This window comes from Salmo trutta, chromosome 16 (assembly GCF_901001165.1).
Source record: "Salmo trutta chromosome 16, fSalTru1.1, whole genome shotgun sequence".
Lineage (NCBI taxonomy): Eukaryota > Metazoa > Chordata > Actinopteri > Salmoniformes > Salmonidae > Salmo > Salmo trutta.
In genome coordinates, this window is record NC_042972.1 from 48,659,969 (window position 1) to 48,679,358 (window position 19,390).

General features: G+C 41.8%; 2 protein-coding genes and 1 long non-coding RNA gene across 3 annotated transcripts in view; 2 read left to right on the plus strand and 1 right to left on the minus strand.

Annotated features, from left to right (window-relative positions):
* Window positions 1-135: 135 nt before the first annotated feature.
* On the plus strand, window positions 136-1,128 carry LOC115150905 (uncharacterized). Its single transcript, XR_003867174.1, has 4 exons — window positions 136-227; window positions 388-566; window positions 665-780; window positions 870-1,128. It is a non-coding gene; the product is annotated as an uncharacterized LOC115150905 (long non-coding RNA).
* A 6,444-nt stretch (window positions 1,129-7,572) lies between these two features.
* prxl2b (peroxiredoxin like 2B) lies at window positions 7,573-15,172 on the plus strand. The gene is made up of 7 exons (XM_029694721.1): window positions 7,573-7,742; window positions 8,553-8,757; window positions 9,310-9,361; window positions 9,477-9,540; window positions 9,699-9,774; window positions 10,861-10,979; window positions 14,571-15,172. The coding sequence occupies exons 1-7, from the start codon at window positions 7,683-7,685 to the stop codon at window positions 14,595-14,597; spliced, it is 603 nt and encodes a 200-aa protein (XP_029550581.1). The 5' UTR covers window positions 7,573-7,682; the 3' UTR covers window positions 14,598-15,172.
* A 737-nt stretch (window positions 15,173-15,909) lies between these two features.
* The window catches only part of mmel1 (membrane metallo-endopeptidase-like 1), a 47,858-nt gene continuing 44,377 nt past the window's right edge, over window positions 15,910-19,390 (minus strand). The window contains exons 23-24 of the mRNA XM_029694723.1: window positions 19,237-19,313; window positions 15,910-19,140 (exon numbers count right to left, since the gene is read on the minus strand). Of these exons, the coding sequence (XP_029550583.1) occupies window positions 19,041-19,140; window positions 19,237-19,313 (177 nt within the window). The 3' untranslated portion in view covers window positions 15,910-19,040. The remainder of the gene's footprint in view (window positions 19,141-19,236; window positions 19,314-19,390) is intronic.

Below are 19,390 nucleotides of genomic sequence, written 5' to 3' on the forward strand. Positions count from 1 at the left end.
GTACACCTGCCATCATCGTTACGCGCACCTGCGCCTCATGACACTCACATGGACTCCATCACCTTCTTGATTACCCCCCCCCCCCTATATCTGTCACTCCTTTTGGTTTATCCTCCTGCAACAGGTGTTATTGACTCTGTTTCATGGCTGTGCTTGGGTCTTGTTTCGGACGATGTTTGAGTTATTATTCAATTTGAACTCCTTTTACTTGCTTCCTGACTCCCACCGTACATATTACAATAATAGGATTTTAAATGTGCAGATAGACCAAGGCCCAGTCTACAGTTACTATAGTCCAGTCTGTGGGTTATGGGAATTTAATATAGATGTTACCATTTTAGGAATCAACATAGCTAGCTAGTAAAAGTTACTTTTTTTGTCTTTCAGCTGGGCGGCCCGGAAACCCAGCGACAACACTGGGGTCCACAGCTGCCATTTTCTGGTGGGAAAGAGCGATAGCCCTGTAGTTACCAAACAAGGTATCTCATCCACCAAGGCAGAAGAGGAAGAGCTAGACTCTTGATTGAGAAACAAGAACAATGAGGCATGGGAATTTGGTTGTTGAGGTGGGTTTGTGTTATGATAAGCAGTGTTTTCTGTATAGGTAGATGGTGATACAGCATTGTAAAATACCTACCACTGACTGACTGTCTTTGTTTCCCAGTCCAACAGGAGTACATCCCTCAGACCATCCAGTGCATGGACATCCTTTTCCAGTGTTATCTGAGCATGAACGTCCAGTTGTGGAGACTACAGTGTATCGCGCCTGTGGACGGACAGGTCAGTAAATCATCAAATATGATACAATATTGTGTAAAACATTGAATTTGTAGATGCATCAAATTTTACTTTCTATCTTTTTTTTTAAGACATGAAGCGTGACATGCAGAACATCAGGCTCACCCCACAAGAAGCAGTGAATGATCAACACCACCCTCAGCAAGGATCTGCAGGAAGTGATGTACTTTCTCTCTCTCTGGGGATAAGACATAATTTAAACATCACAGATAAAAAATTCTACTGTGCCCATGTTAAAATACAATGTAAATTGTGTTGTACTGAATGAAACTGAGGAGATGCACTCAGACCAGCTTTTGTGATTAAACTTATGTTAATTATATTACTTCAGTTGGCTGCTTTGAGCATAACCTCAATGTAACAATCTATTCTATGTGCCTGTTTTTGTATGTTCTTTATTGTTCACTTGTTTTTCAACCATGTCAACTACAGGCAGGGTTGCACATTATGTAGGGTTGCACATTTTGGGGAATATTCAGAAGTGGAAACTTTCCATGGGAATTAATGGAAATATATTGGAATTAATATGAATACCATTTAAATGTTTTTTTGCATTGGATATATTCATATGGAGACAAACATAAACCTGATCATAAGTAGACATAATTGCAAATGTGGGGTTACAAAATTAACTTTAATTAAATTAGTTGACTCTTCACATGGGATGATTTCACTGAACAACAAGTTTCTTGCTCTCATCCAGGCCAAGGTGGTGAGACACAGTAGTGATGACACCATAGGCCTTGTTGATCTCTGCACCAGACAGGATGCTCTTGCCAGCAATACTTGGGGTCCAACATGTATGCTGTGACGTGCATGGGCTTCAGGCAGAAGGCTTCTTGATGTATGTCAGAAATGCAGTTTCCTCTGCTTGGAGCAACAGTGAAGTGGGCAAGGCAGTACGGATTTCTTCTTACACCTGCAAGCAGCGTCTGAACAGACGCTGCTTGCAGGATGGCATTGTCTCCCTCAAGCTGTGCAATGGCTACTGCTATAGGTTTCAGGCTGCTTACCACTCTCTCCCAAAATGCATCAACCAGGAGGATCCTCTTGATGGGGCTGTCCATATCGGCAGACTTATTTGGCCATTTCTTGGCGAGACTCCTTCCCCTCCAGGAGACTGTCAAACATGACAACACCACCCCAACAGGTGTTGCTGGGCAGCTTCAATGTGGTGCTCTTATTCTTCTCACTTTGCTTGGTGAGGTAGATTGCTGCTATAACTTGATGACCCTTCACATACCTAACCATTTCCCTGGCTCTTTTCTAGAGTGTATCCATTGTTTTCAGTGCCATGATATCCTTGAGAAGCAGATTCAATGCATGAGCAGCACAGCCAATGGGTGTGATGTGAGGGTAGGACTCCACTTTAGACCAAGCAGCCTTCATGTTTGCAGCATTGTCTGTCATCAGTGCAAATGCCTTCTGTGGTCCAAGGTCATTGATTGCCTTTAGTTCATCTGCAATGTAGAGACCGGTGTGTCTGTTGTCCCTTGTGTCTGTGCTCTTGTAGAATACTGGTTGCGGGGTGGAGATGTAGTTAATTATTTCTTTCCCACGAACATTCGATCACCCATCAGATGATTGCAATACAGTCTGCTTTCTCTGATTTGCTTGACCTTCACTTGAACTCTATTGAACTCTGCATCCAGCAAATGAGTAGATAAAGCATGTCTGATTGGACGGGTGTATGCTGGGCAAAGAACATTCAGAAATCTCTTCCAATACACATTGCCTGTGAGCATCAGAGGTGTACTAGTTGCGTACACAGCTCAAGCAAGACATTCATCAGCATTTCTGACTACGTTCCTCCATTGAGTAAAAAAAAAACGTCTGATTCCAGGAGGACCATGAGCTGTTGCTATCGATAAGGTGTCTGATTCATCATTTTCACCTTGAATAGAAGTAGAGGGACTTTTGTCAGAAGTTGCTTGTTGTGAGCGCTGAGGGAACTTTATGCACTTGGCCAGATGATTCTGCATCTTTGTTGCATTCTTCACATGATTTGGCACAGTATTTGCAAATGTACACAGCTTTTCCTTCTATATTAGCTGAAATGAAATGTCTCCATCAGATAGTGCCTGTGGCATTTTCCTGTAAAGATTAGAAAAAAACAAATTCAATTCCATATACAGAAATAGTTAAGTGCTTAGCTTAAACAACTCCTTTGTAAGATAAATGTTTTAAAATGAAACAGGTTTATTAACACTCAGTTAGCAGGCTCAAGCAAACTGAAACCCACATGGTAGCAAAAACTAACAAGCAGAAATTGTTAATAAGTTAGAAATGATTAAAACACACTTTGCTGGAGGCTACTATTTACTAGTTAACAAAAAATCATGTATGTCATATAAAATATATTCACCCCACCCAGTATTGTAATAAAAACTTACCAGAAACCATGTAGTCCTTGGCTCAGACAGTGTAGTAGTGTGGGTTCAAGAGCATCTCATTAGTGCAAGATCTTGAGAATCAGCTGTACATGTGATGGAAGAGTGCACTGCGCATGTGAGGGAATAATGCACTGTACATGCAGAGGGTTGCAATTCCGTTGCCTTGGGGATAGTTTAACCAAAATATGCCACAAGACCTAGAATTGCCTTGTGTATCTCACAAAAAAGGTTCACTGTCAAGTAACTTTTGTGGTGATTTGAAGCAAAATTCCCAGTCTTAACTTCCCATGGAAATTATTGCAACCCTACTTGTATGTAATAGAACCTTTTCTGGGAACTGTGTGTACACGTATGAACTGTGGAATCTTTTTGGACCATTGACTTCCCTGAAAACAGGTCCTGACAGGAGGAGGAGCAAAATTAGTGTCAGAGGTCGTCACGCTGGATGGTCCTGGAGGCTTTGGTTGTCCACACAGCAAAGACGCATGTGCTGACCTTGGTGCCAGTAAAGATGGTCTTCACGCAGGCTATAAAACCCTTTGTCTTTGATATAGAAATCCTTCTACTTCACTGCCTCTTCAATGGTAAGGTCCCTTGCACCATAGGGACACTTGACCTCCAGCACTGCTGTGGTGCCCACCAGACCATCCAGTGAGGCACCCAGGATCCCAGACCTGTGACCCAAAGCCCTGACTCCTGCACATCCATCCCTGTAGCCATTTTGAATGCCTTGATTCCCTCTTTGTAATCTGTGCCCCACCTTACAGAGAACACCCCATCCAATGATTGTGATGAGGACCCTTTTTAGCAGTGACGGAGTAACGCGCTTGGCCCTAACCACTGCTCCATAATTGCTGGCCGTCAACCTCCCTCTCATGGTGTGCCAGCTGGGGTTGGTGCGCTGGCCAACTGTTGCCTGCCGCATAGCCTCCTGCTGCTCCACTGACAGCACCATGCCAGCCAGGATGCCTGCATGCCCCAGGTGCCCTTGTTTTTTTTTAACAATGTCCAGTACTGACGGAGGATAGCGTTTTTGTTCTGGCGCAGGTTCAAGGAGACACGCCATTCCACTGAACCTGCCCCGGAGATGGTTTCTTAGCCACTGAAGATCCTCCTCTGTGGGCTCTCGGGACAGAGGGCTGTGTACAGGGCCTCGACTGACTGCACCTGGTTGGGCACGGCTGGCTTCCTCCACTCGCATTCCACATCTGCACGGTCAACATTGTGAACCGCCAAGATAAGCTGCATGGCTACACTTACAAGCTCAACGGAGTCATTCACATGTGGTAGAGGGAATCCCCTGGTCACCTATAGAGACCTGCCAAGAGGCAGGATGTTAAGTGCCACATGCCTTTCAATGCAAGAAATGTTCTATATACTATGAATAGTTAACTTTATGACGTTGCACCTGTAGAATACTTAAGCTGTCATTTTCACAAGTGCTGTTTTTCCATAAACTTTTAATTGATAACTTGGGATTTTACAACTTGACATATCAATCATATATTGCGAAGGATCCTATAAATCAAGACTGAATGCATGTACCACTCTGAATAAATACTGTGCCTTTCGATATTTGTCTCTGGTCACGAAACTACAATACAGGCTAGATGTCTAAACAAAGTCCATTCTGAATGTCAATAGACTTTGATTAATTCTCATGACAACATTCTACAACTGAGTTATCTCGCATCGTAATCTCGTTAAAGATTATATAATTAAGTGGTTCTTTCCTTGAACGTTGGCAGCTATACAGAACACATTGTATTCCTAAGATGCTTTAACTGAACTGCTACACAACTCAGTGGCCTTGTGATTAGTGTTGGCCCTGAGACTGGAAGGTTGTGAGTTCAATCCCTGGCTGAGTCATCCCAAAGACTGTCAAAATGGGACCTGATGCGTCTCTGCTTGGCACTCCACATTAAGGAGATAGACTGGGGATAAGGCTCTGCGATAGACTAGCGTCATATCCAGGGGGTGTACTTCATGCTACAGAAACAGGAGATGGGCTTCTGCCCTATGAGCCAATGCTACTTCACTCACCAACCCAAACATTATCCCTCACTATAGCTGCAATTCTCCACATGGACAGATTTAGGGGTCCTCTCCCCTTTTAATGCTCTTATGCTCATCCTTAAATTCCATAAGGTCTGAAATGGACACAAGTCGACATACTGTACAATTATCTAGGCTAAATAACAAGTTTTAATCTACTAGTTAAAGTGTAGTCAGTAGCTAGCTGAGACGGAAGAAGTAAAATGCTGTATTCATTTCCCTGGGACAAAACACCACCCTCTGCAACTGGATCCTGGATGTCCTGATGGGCCGCCCCCAGGTGGTAAGGGTTGGTAACAACATAACCGCCACGCTGATGCTCAACACGGGGGCCCCTCAGGGGTGCGTGCTCAGCCCCCTCCTGTAGTCCCTGTTCACTCATGACTGCAAGGCACGACTCCAACACCAAGTTTGCTGACGACACAACAGTGGTAGGCCTGATCAACGATGAGACAGCCTATAGGGAAGAGGTCAGAGACCTGACCGTGTGGTGCAAGGACAACAACCTCTCCCTCAACGTGAGCAAGACAAAGGAGATGATTGTGGACTACAGGAAAAGGAGGACCAAGCACGCCCCCATTCTCATCGACAGGGCTGTAGTGGAGCAGGTTGAGAGCTTCAAGGTCCTTGGCGTCCACATCAACAACAGACTATCATGGTCCAAACACACCAAGACAGTCGTGAAGAGGGCACGACAACACCTTTTCCCCCTCAGGAGACTGAAAATATTTGGCATGGGTCCTCAGATCCTCAAAAGGTTCTACAGCTGCACCATCGAGAGCATCCTGACGGGTTGCATCACTGCCTGGTATGGCAACTGCTTGGCCTCCGACCGCAAGGCACTACAGAAAGTAGTGCGTACGGCCCAGTACATCATCGGGCCAAGCTTCCTGCCATTCAGGGCCTCTATACCAGGCGGTGTCAGAGGAAGGCCCTAAAAATTGTGAAAGACTCCAGCCACCCTAGTCATACTGTTTTCCCTGCTACTGCACTGCAAGCGATACCGGAGCGCCAAGTCTAGGTCCAAGAGGCTTCTAAACAGCTTCTACCCGCCAAGCCATAAGACTCATGAATAGCTAATCAAATGGCTACCCAGACTATTTGTATCGCCTTGAGTAAATCGAGGCGAATATATTGATAATACTCACTTTGTCCGTGAGAAAATTATATGGTTATAAAAACATCACGCCGAGGTAGGCCTACACCAAACACATACTTCGTTTGAATTGTTTGTAAAATTCCCAAAGTGAAAAATGAATGCTGAAAAAACGATTGGAACCATTTCCGTGTTTGACCGCTAAGTTTTATGGGTGTTATGACCTGTCTACTGTGCAGGACTATTATGATTGCTAAATATTGCACAATTTGAACACTTGCCCACCAATCCCACCTTCCCCATAATACATGTAAATATGGGACAAAAAATGGGGGCTTCCTATATTGGATTTATGTTAAAATATTTATTATATTCTACTGGGCCATTTACTTTATATTCGTATTCTTATCTTTTATTATTTCTAGTTGTTGCGTTGTTCCAGAAGGAACCTGCAAGTAAGCGTTTCATTCCACCTGTATGCAACCTGGACTCATGGATAGACATAACATAATACATGTAAATTCGTGATATTTCAATTAGTATATTATGTTTCATTTCATATGGTATGTATTAATTTGTGGATGTCCATCATCCATTTCATATGATATACTACCAATTACAATGTGTGTGATATGCTTCGATTTAGAATTACTACAATATGTTACAAATTGCAATTTGTTGTGGCTAACGCAAACCTTAGCTAGATGGCTAACATTAGCTAGGCTAGTGGTTAGGTGTTAGGGTTGGCTAACATGCTAAGTAGTTGCAAAGTTGTCTGTAATGAGATTCAAACACGCAACCATTGGGTTGCTAGACGTTCACATTATACACCCACCCACCCTACTGTCTGCCTTAAGTAATCTTCTGTTTTATGTAACCAAACATAACATATCATACTAATTTGAGAGTTCCGGATTTAAATTTACTGTGTTACGTCTAGTTTATGAGACCAGGCTGCTGTAAACCCGTACATATAGTAATAAAACTTGAAACTTGAAAATGTGTCTGTTTTGTGCTTCAAACGCATGCACAAACTGCGCGAAATTACATAATCTTTGAATATATAGCTAGATATAATCCCATCTATTCACTTTACTCAACAATACTGGAAATTGGAATATAGGCTACTTTGTATCTGCTCATAAAAATGTATACTTTATGTTATCAAACCCGCCCACGTGCGTTCATCGCGCCAGGGTGTTGTTCTCTATTGTGATTGGATATCAATATGGAAATAGGCGTGGTCGTTGTGCAACCAGCGTGTCTGATATAGTCGGTTGAGTAAGAGTCGTTTTTACTAACGTATATTGTCTCCAGTCAATTCAATACCTTCTGTGGAAATGGCAAAGATTGAACTAAAGCCAGTTGGAACGAACTTGTTGAAGAGTGTTTCTGGAGAGGTACGTATGTGTTGAAACGTCAATGTGTGCGTCAGAATGGTGGGTTTAGGCTCCTAGCTAGCGTTAGCTAGCTGACTTGGAAGATAGTGTAACGACCCTGGGTTTGTAAGCGCGGATATCGACTCTGACGTACGAGCATGCTTTTGCTGCACAGTCGCGCTGGACTTCGGGCTAGAAGATCTGCTCCCTCCTTGTTTCATTACAATACTAGGTAGATATAGACCCAGGTTTTTACTGGTTCGGCCAAATCGGTTTTCTCTTTATCGGGTTGTGCCAGGTTTACAAAGGTTGTGAACGGCTTTCCTAGCCAGCTAACTAGCTACTTTGCGAGCCACAGGCAGCACTTTAATTATTGGTATAATGACTCCCTTGCTGAAATCACAACCTGACCATTACCTCTTCATCCATCTTCTTATTGCAGCAAATTGTAAATGGCATCCCCTAGGTATGGGTCAAAATGATCAATACAATTCAGTAGAGGGAGCACAAACATTGTTCTTTCCCATCTCAACCACTCCCTATCTACCTCCTCCCTCAACGTTTCATACCTCCCACTCCCTTGCTTACTTCTATCCTGCCTCCCTCCTCACTCTCTCAATGTTTCATAACATGAAAGTGTTACTTTGTTCTGACCGACCATTTTACATTGATTATCCACTCAGTCATTGTTTGTGAGCCACTAATGTACTTCATTCAATTTAAACACTCTCCTATGAGAGATAACATAACTACTCAGGGAAGTAACCTCCCTCCTTGCCTCCCTCCCTCAATCTTTCATAACATGTCATTTTTCTCTGTCATTTGTTGCAGAGTGTGGAGCTCCAGTCTTTTTGGCGTGACAAGCCTGTGGTCCTGTTCTTCCTGCGCAGGTTTGGCTGCCAGGTGTGCCGCTGGACAGCTGCAGAGATCAGTAAACTGGAACCAGACCTGACAGCCCACGGTATCGCCCTGGTGGGCATTGGACCTGAGGAGACAGGCCTGAAGGAGTTTAAGGAGGGAGGATTTTTCAAAGGAGGTTAGAAAAACAATTAATGCTTTGCAAAAAAACAGATTCTCGATTGCGGGCACCGAGTCAGTTGTCCAAAGTCACATTACAGTTGGCTGTAAGTGTCAATACACCAATGATGTCTACAACCCAACCTTTTTGACTTCTCAAGCAACCACAAATGTATTCAAACACAATTGACTTTAAAACGTTTTTTTTTTAAATAAAAATGTTTTATTTAAGCAAATAAAATATTTTCTTAAATAGTGTATACATTTTTTTTTAGGTATATCAAAATATATTGATCTTTGAATACCATTTTACTTTTTAATGACAGTTTGTCATTTAGAATCAATAGAAGCTTTGTCACCCTTACACAACATATGTAGCTTCCTTTTGTAACACTCAGTGCAAGTGGGTGTGTCCTAAGTAGCCATAGTTACATAGTTATGGCCATTTACTAGGAAAGCAATAAACCTGCCTCCTGTTGGATTCCACAGCCGACCATAAATGCCCTGCCATAGTAAGAGTTTTGAGAATTTGTCGATTGTATCATAATCCTCCTGTTGTCTTCTGTGGCAGACCTTTACATTGACGAGAAAAAGCAATGCTACAAGGACCTGGGCTTCAAAAGGTAAGCTAGGTCGTCTGAGTGCTATTTACTTCCCTAGGTGTACTACTTGGAGTGCCAAGAAGAAAAATAGCTCTGTCATAGAACTTACATTTTGTAATTTTACATTTGTAAACAGGTACACGGCTCTGAGTGTGGTTCCTGCAGCACTGGGGAAGAAAATACGAGAGGTTACGACAAAGGTAACGTTTGTGATTTCAATTTGTCCAATTGCTGTATTCATGGTTGACACGGGAGGGGGGTTATGTTCAGTTGATACTGCATGTATATGTCCTCTTCTGTCTGTCTGAGTGGAATTGGAAGGTGTTTTACATGATTTATCCTCTGCTCTGTCTTCCAGGCCAAAGCTCAAGGGATCCAGGGGAACTTCACTGGGGACCTCCTACAGAGTGGAGGCATGCTCATCGTGGCCAAAGGTAGGTCCAAACACAGACATGGGGAGAAAAGGTTGAAGTATATTCCAGATAATCGCCAGACTGAACCATATATAGGTCAGAAATACAGCTTTCAGGGGTTGACCTGTCTGGAAAGACATCTCAAAGCTGTTGTGATTAGAATTTATTGCTGGAAATATATGTTTTTCAAATATTAGCTAAATACATAAAAAATAGCAATGTGTGAAAGTAAGTGTAGCTCAGTTGGTAGAGCATGGTGTTTGCAACGCCAGGGTTGTGGGTTCGATTCTCACGGGGGGCCAGCACAGAAATGGTTTTTTAATGAAATTGTATGAAATGTATGCATTCACTACTGTAAGTCACTCTGGATAAGAGCGTCTGCTAAATGACTAAAATGTAAATGTCAGTGTCATGAGTTAAGATCCTCAGGGGATTTTTTTTCCATAAATAGATCTAATGCTGTGGCCACCTTTTGTGTACTGTACCAAAGATATTTATAACTAACCCAAGATACACTACAACATGTCGTTTCCAATGGCAGCAAATGAAGCATAGTAGGCAGAACAAGCAAGGAGGTGGGCAAAACCAAGCACGAGCTAGCGAGATCCTATTGGTTCGTTCTAGCACGCATTTGCATATTTCCATTAGGGAACGCCTATGAAGTACACGTGTGCAATGACTCAATTCGCCCTTGCAGACTTTCTAAACAATGCAATTCTTAGAAACTTTGGTGAAGGGGTAAAGTCTATAAAACGTAGTCCTCTGTTTGTGACAATCCTTTTTTTGGGATTAGAAAATTGTATTGAGATCAAATGTTTCATAGATGAGAAAATGAGCAGAATGTCGGCCCAGTCTCGCTCCATTTTCTCCCACTCCTGGCCACTGGGCTTCCTCTCATAACAGTATTTGGTGGTGAATGGAAATTCCAACCACATGCTTCAGATTTATACTTCTGCTGAAACATCCGGCTCCTTGTTCTATGTGTGACTGTACTATAGACTCTCCACCAGATGGCAGTTTGATAACATCAGTTCACACTAGACTGATATTTCAGGTTGTTGGTATGCATCTCAGGCCTTTCCATGCTGTGTTTCGTGTACTATACAGGTGGAGAAAAAGTTCTGCTACACTTTGTCCAGGATTCACCTGGAGACTATGTACCATTGGAGGACATTTCCAATGCTCTTGACATCTCAGCCAATGTACAAGCAGGGGAGAGACCACAGGTAAGTTGGCAACCAACCAATGATGGGCAAGACAAGAACATTCTTGAGAGAGACCATGTTCTGGAATAATTGATATTATTGTGATTTAGTGATTACTGCTGTTGTGAAAGCACAGAGTGGAACATTTTAGATCATGTCACTCTGAGAGAACGCGCTGAGTTTTTCCAAGCTGCGGACAAGTTCCTCATGGTGATTTTCCACTGATGCTGTGTGCAGACACAGCCACACGTGTATCAGAGAATACTCCTTATTGACAATGCCACACACGTTCTGCCTGCACTCCATAACCCAGATCTCTTCTTCAATTTTAGATAGGCAGCCTGTATTATCACTCTTACTTCTCAAAACCCCTTTGAACCTTGACAATGGTCTTTCTGGCTGGTGTAATGGGTTTTTCAGCATATCCCTACAGTGTGAGGTTTTGAAAAGGCTCCCATGAGAACCTGATGATTTCTTAGTGCTCCTATGGAATCAGGAAGAGAACAGACAGACCAAGAATACCATAGCTGCTGTTTCATCTCCCGAGGATGTTCCCGTGACTAGGTTGAGCTGTTGATCATTTGTTGTAGGGAGAGGTCAGACTGGCAGGGTTTATATTTTTAACCTGTGGAAAATCTTCACTCTCCATTTACCCTTTCTTGGTTATTTAATAGTTCATGTGTTATAATCTGTCTAAATCATGTGTTATCTTAAACCACCATTCAGAAACACAAATTGGAGCTATAACGTTGAGTGCCCGGTCTGGCCACCTTGAACCTATGTGAACGTGAATATAAACATAGGAAACAACAGACATCATGGACGCATCCTCCAGTTCTTATTTGACCTCAGTGGTCAGTGTGTGAAGGGACACAGGGCGCAGTTCGACTACGCTACTGATATTCCCTGGGGTTGTTCGGCGTGCAAAACGACTTGTAGATCTGTGACTGTCAACACAGTTACATGCTTAGTTCGACACTGAAGGATAAGTTGTCACAAAAGATGTGGCATTTTCGGGAAGGTAGAACTTAATATGAGCAAAACGTTGGAGGAAATCGGCAATTCGGAATGTTTAAATCAATTTTCTGACCGACGCGTGCTACATTTGGATCAGTTTGGGGACTGTGGACTGATGCAGTCGTATCTTCAACATTTTGAATCGGGGACCGATGCGTGTCGGTGAATCATTACATCCCTAATAGTCACGTTTACGTCCACCCACCCATCGTTTTGTCATTCAACAACACAATAGGGTTTTTGTAAGCACATGCCTCGAGAAATAGAGTCATACTGAGTGGCTGGTGACCCGGTGATTGTTAGTGATGTCTGCAGGCCTAAGAGGCTCAGCATGTGGGCTCTGCAGGCTGCCCTCAGGCAGGCCAATGTGCTGCTAACACTTCACAGTGCCAGGCCTAGAGCCAGCAAGGCATGGGTGTTTCCCCGTGACTGCTGAGGACAAGCAGATGTCCTCTCACCAGCTCGGGAACACAGCAAGCTTTATGTTTTCTTTATAAGGGTGAAGAGGTGGGTGAAATAAGCCTTTAGGCTCCAACGTCTACATTGCAGTGCCGCGGTCTGTAATCCCGGAAGGCGATGCATTTCATAGATAGCCAGCTTATCATGGTTATCATGAGCTAAACATGACAGCATGAGTTAAAAAGGCATGTGGCTGTTTGATAATCACAGGAGAACAAGTTTCAACTTAATCTGTCAATGGTGAGAAATGACTCCAGCTCACCCAGTGTGGGTGGGTTAATATGCCCACATAGGTCCTCTGGCCTGTCTGGTAGTAAACAGTGTCACTCACAGGCTGCTATCTGTGTCTGAATCAGAGCTGGAAATGCTAGATTTCTCCAAGGGGAATCACTTCAGTCCCCTGCATTTTATTTTATTTATTTAACCTATATTTAACTAGGCAAGTCAGTTAAGAACAAAATCTTATTTACAATGACTGCCTGCCCCAGCCAAACCCGGATAATGCTGAGCCAATTGTATGCTTTCCTATGGGACTCCCAATCACGGCCGGATGTGATACAGCCTGGATTCGAACCACTATAGTGATGCCTCTTGCACTGAGATGCAGTGCCTTAGACCGCTGCACCACTCGGGAGCCCCTGTGCCCTACCGCATTTCTGGCTCTGTGCCCCTTGCCAGGTGCCCCAGGGACATTGTTCCACCCTCTCCCTCAGGAAGCCACGAGGTTTCCCCTGGACAGGGCTTGGTGCACAGGGCATTGCGAGGTGGTCCCTAAATTCTACACTACATGCTAGCTTCTGTGAGGTGTGCTGCATGGCAAAGAAGCTATGTGTTTCTGTTATTGGAAGATTGAATTAAGTTAATGTCATTGAACCTTTTATGAGACCTGCTGTCAGTTGTACGTCTGTGGCAGGAGAGTGTTCCTGTGGCTGAAGGCCAAGTCCTGTTCTCAATGACGCATTAAAATTAAAATGTTTGCGCCAACACTTAGCTGCCCTAGTTGGCTGTAAATCCAGCCATTGTAGCATTTCATTTGACAGCAAAACGGATTAAATCTCATCCCTTCTCCAGAATGGGCTAAAAGCTCTCTATTCCTGAGTTTCCACATTTCTGAGAGAGTGGCATTCAGAAATAAGGAGAATATTTGGCTCGCATAAATCAAACTACAGAACCTTTATCTACAGCATAAATGAATCAAGCCCAAGGACCAGTACATCCTCATCAATGCAGCCCACATAAAACTCAAAAGGCACAAAGGAAATGAAAATACTGTCTGTAAAACAAAACAGTAGCTACGCCGAAGTCTAAAACATATGGTGTGTATATATAGCAGTACTACGTGCTAGCTATGGGAAAACGTGACGTGTCTTCCCCTGGATTTGCACCTACAGGCACGCTGACTGCCTACAGTGTGGGCCGCAATAACATCTCCAAACTGAGTTGACAATTTCCTCTCGACTGTATTTAGAACTGAAGGGATGTTCTAGAGTGCGGGCGTTCACATGCTGATGAATGTGAGAGTTATAAATGTCCTACAACAGCTACTGTTGGCAGCAGAATATCCGAGAAATCTTACTACTGTGACCTTGGAGCAGTGTGCTTACTCATTATGTCACTCACAGTTGACTTACCTGTCTGAGTACATGTACAGCAGGGGTAGGAAACCCCGATCTTTGAGAGCTGTAGGCACTTCATGTTTTTGATTTAACCGACGGGAAGACCAGGTGTGCTGAACTGATCAATTAGCTCAGGTGTGGTGCCTAGTTGGAATAAAATCCTGCAGTACCTCCGGCACTCCAGGAACAGGGTTTCCTACCCGATGTATTTAAATTATCCTCATCCCCCTGAGTCGTTTTTGAACTATTGTTTTTGCTTTGAATGAGTATAGCTATGAAAGAGTACCCATCTTTCGACCTTTCGCTATGTAATTACATGCAGAATCTACCGCACACACAGCTTATTAGTGAAGGTGTTGGAGGCAAAAGTCTTTGCACACTTCCAGTCATATGCAAACGTATTTAATTGTGGCTGAGCTTTCAGTCAGTCAACCTTTATCAGAGCGCTATGTAAAATACCCTGTTGAAGGTTTATCCATATAGTAGTATAACCTAGGTATCTCACTGCATCTCCTCCCAGTGCAACGATGATGTTTGTACCAGATGAAGCCTGAACACACCCTGGACCTGTGACAACTCAAGTACACTTTGGGGAGGAGAGCTGAACCCCGACCACCAATCAAGAGGGGCAAATCCGGACTGTGAAGCAGGATGATTATAACCTGAATCTGCGTCAATGTTTCTTATAATGGATACCCCAACTCGCTACAACCAAATCAATTTTGATTCTCGATATAGTAGATTACTAGATGTTTGTCCAGCTTGTAAATCCTTATTTATGATTGTGGATAATGTTATTAAATAGTATAAAGTTGCTTGTTTACTGCTGAGTGGCCAGTCACTCCAGTTCCGTCACAGAGCAGCTAATTTAAACACTCGCTGTATGTGTGCTGAGGCTAGTGCTGACTTACACATGCCTCGCTAGACATTCCCATAAATTATCCTGATACTTTTTCCTTAAATCAGATACCTCACATAACATTTAACATTGAAGATTTGTTTGACTTGTATAGTAATTGCTCAATGGTCTGTGACGTTCTACAATGTACTGTGTTTGAAATACTTTTTGTATGTATGTGTTGTGCCCAATTAAAATTGTGTTTAGTGGCTTATGGGATTGAATACAATGACTTCTCTGTTGTTGTTGAGTGTTTTGCAGAGATCTGTGAAATTCAACCATGGAGTTCAGTCATCTGATCTGGACAGAGCTGCCAGGTGTTGGCTGTACGACCTTACAGTAACCATATTATTTTTGACATGGAGAACTGGAACACACACAAGCTGTCAACTTCTCATGAATTAAATATTTGTACCTGATCTGGAAGAAATAGCACCGTTAGATCGACTTGGGTTTATCTAGGCAAAAATGTGTGTGTATGTATGTATGTATGTATATATATGTATGTATATATATGTATGTATGTATGTGTATGTATATGTATATGTATGTATGTGTATGTATATGTATATGTGTATATGTATGTATATGTATATGTATGTATGTATGTGTATGTATGTATGTATGTATATATGTATGTATGTATATATGTATATATGTATATATATGTATATATATGTATGTGTGTGTATATATATATATATGTGTGTGTGTATATATATATATATATATATATATATATATATATGTGTATGTATGTGTGTGTGTATAATATATATATGTATGTATGTATGTATGTATGTATGTATGTGTGTGTATATATATATATATATATATATATGGTATGTATGTATGTGTGTGTATATATATATATATATATATATATATATCTTATGTAAGGTAATATAAACAGTGTTAAAATATCCAACTTGGATTCCACAGAACTCAGGCCCAACACTTGTTATGTTTAGATAAAAGTGAATTTAATCAATTTACATAATATCTTCAATAGGTATAGCATTTGTTTTTACACCAGGATATACAGTAACAATTTGCATATTACTAATGCAATGCAATATGCATTTTTATCACAAAACGGCACAAATTCAGAACATTGTGATGTACACAAACATTTAACATAAAAGTTTGAAAATGACTCACTAGTTTGAGAAGTGAGGATTTAGCTCCATAGCTCTTTATAATGATCACAATAAAACATTGAAAAAAAGTGACTTGAAACGTTTCAGGTAAATAATCAATTGACGGCGCTAATAACAGATTGAGTCACAAAAATAGCTGTTTATATAGATAATTATATGTGTAAGAGGTATGTACAATTCTCAAACTGATTTTGTGCAAATGGTATTGTTTAAATCTTATGTGCATGATGAAACCATTATAACAGTTAGTTTAAATGGACAACCAAACAACAAATACAATGGCACATCCCAAAGTAGTGTACTATATAGGGAATAGGGTGCTATTTCAGAAGCAACCCAAGTAGCTTATCTAGCTTTTATCTTTATATTGTCACTGTTGGTTATTTTAATTCCTTGTCAACTATGGATAGTCGCTTTGATTGGCAACAAACTACTTCACCACTCACATCCCAAGTGAAACAGGCACCAGTAACAAAGCTATCGGAATCCCCTGCACTGCACTGTACAACATCCAAGCCATTACAAGAAGTAAACAGGCAAAGTGATTGTAAATAAAGCTTCAAAGGCAAGATACATATATCATGAACATTCACTAAATCAGCCTCTGATCAGACATAACAGTCATGTTCAATTGACAAAGGCATCCTGAATTTTCTCAATGACCGTGTTGAGCTTTTAACAACGTCTGTGTGTTTTCTTTCCCCAGCAGTGCTTCAAAAGCCTCTGTTCCACCACCATGGCAATCTGTTTGATCATGTTGTCAGGTTCTCAGTCGCTCTCTCCTGTTCTGCCCTTTAGTTCTGCTGTCATTACTTGTTAATCAAGGTAGAAAATAACAGTTCTGGCCTTGACCGGCAACTCTCTAATGAGAAGCTATTTCCCCAGTGACAATCTGTCAGTCTGTCCAAGAGGCCCCTATAGCGATTAGTTACCAGGCTCCCAACTGTCCCCACACACGCACCAGCACAGTCTTTCTCTGGGCCGCTAGTCAATGGCAGAGATCAAGACGTGCCCCTTCACCTGGACTTCACCTGCTTCTCTATTCAAACCTACGTTCCACCTCTGTGTGGATATGCCAATGACTATAGGGTTTTGCCTCAAAGGTTGCATACAATAATCAAGTTCTATTTTTTAGATGTTCTCAGAAGAGCGTGTGTTCAATCACGGCAAGATACACAACAACGGCTAAGGAATTATGAACAATGGACTTTTTTTTAAAAAACAACTTCAAATTGTGAACATGTTTTGCCTGTTCTGGAAACTATTGTGGAACACGTAGTGATATCTGAAATATTGGTATTTTAGACATCCAAGCCAGACCATAAAAAAATGCTACACCTATCCCTTTTTTGGGGGGAATATAATATTTTATTTACTTTCTCTATTTCTTGCACACCCAATATGGAAAGGGGTATCCGGATCCAAAAGTAAAGAGTGTATTTGTCTCTGTATATATTTTTTTTAAACGGAGGAAGGAGACATGGAGGAAAGGACACGGCTGCACATTCCTCATTATATGAAGTATCACCCCCCTCTTACTTTCTGCTGGCGATGCCAGGACTATTGGTAGGCGCTAACCCCATGACTATTACGGGATGCTGGGGACAGTTTTCTGTTCTGTTTTTTATTTTATGTGGAAAACACAAAGCATTGTATACACTTAAAAGACTTCTATGCACCCTTTTGAAAAACACTCCTCTAAACGTTTCTTTCTGATCATATCCTAGTCCCAAATGCTGACTGGTGCTGTGTGGATAAAGCCCGAGATCAGGAGCACTGTTGATCAAATGTTTGTCTCTGAAACATACTGTAACACAACAATAAGTCAGTCAAGTAAGTCAAATCACTTTCAGTTGTGATCGAGTATTGAGCATCTAATATAAATAAGACATTGATCACTCCATGGCAGATCATTATCACTATAAATGAATCTCAAACAAAACAGTGCTAGCCTAGGAAGTATTTAAGCTTATTGCCAAGCATATATCTTCGTAGATCTCACTTTTATATATGCTATATCAAAAACATTTTAAGCCATCCTTTTTTAGATTTTCAAAATGTTCATAACGTTAAAGCTGCAAAGGTTTAACAGTCTGATGTCTTCAGGTAAATTGTTTCATTTCAAAGAGTGACGTAGCCAAGCCTTGGCCTAGGAGTGAGACTAATGTCCATCTCTAGGTCACCGCTGCTCTTCATTTTCACAGAGCCTTTATTCATTTCATAGTCACACTGTAATGTCAGACTTATTATTCACTTTTGCCTGTTGCCCTGTGCCAAAATGTCTTAAAAAACAAATGTTCCATATCAGACAGGATCGTACCAGGCAACTCAGTACCAAAAGATAGTTGCACATAAATGAAAGCCACTAAATATGTGGGCTTAAAAAGCGCTGTGTATTTGCCATCTGGATGAAAACAACAAAGAGTTATATAGGAAATTCTTTAAAAAGTCAGTTAAAGCATGTAAAGCCAGCTTGGCTCAAACATATTCTACAAGGTCTTAGGAATGTCCTACATTTGCCCGACTATGCATGGACTGACCACCCACGTTGGTCCATAGGAGCTTCAGATGTATGCATGTATACAACAAAACCACTTGTAAACAAGAACAAGCAAAACTGTTCACCCACAGACAACATCTTTAGGTTGAGTAGCCATATAAGTACATACGCATTCCAAGTGTTTTTCCTGTCTCGTCGTAGTTTACGTCTGCTTCAAGTGGTGATACTAGGGTGTAGTTTGGTCAGTTATCCAATCCGTAACACTTGTGTAAATGTCTTATCTTCTGCCATGTAAATCAATCAGACATACTTCAAGGCAGGATGCCTCTTTGGCGTCAGTATAACACAAGGTGGTTGTTAAGCATGTTCTTTCGTTTAGCTGCCCCAGTCAAGAAATAAATAACAAGAGTAGAGGCGAAAAGCCCAAACTGGCTACCACACCCGACATTTCATCTCAGGATTCATGGGAGTACCTGGTTTGCACTGGAATGCATCTGAGAATGCTCCAAAATTCTGTAGGGAGCCAAGTACCCTGTGAGAGAAGATAGGTAATTGAGTGTTAACAGATTGACAGAAAATACTGTATGTTGGAATAGCCAAGCGCTACATTTTTACTGTTGGTCGTTACCTGTATTCCAGGGGACTGTGGGAGTCAGTCTTGATGCACTGGCTGGCATATTCAGGCCGATAGGCACCACACCATACCTGGAGGAGAAAGATGTATCACTAATTAAATCATTCAAGTTTGATACAGTAAAAGCCCATTTCTTTTCTCTACTACA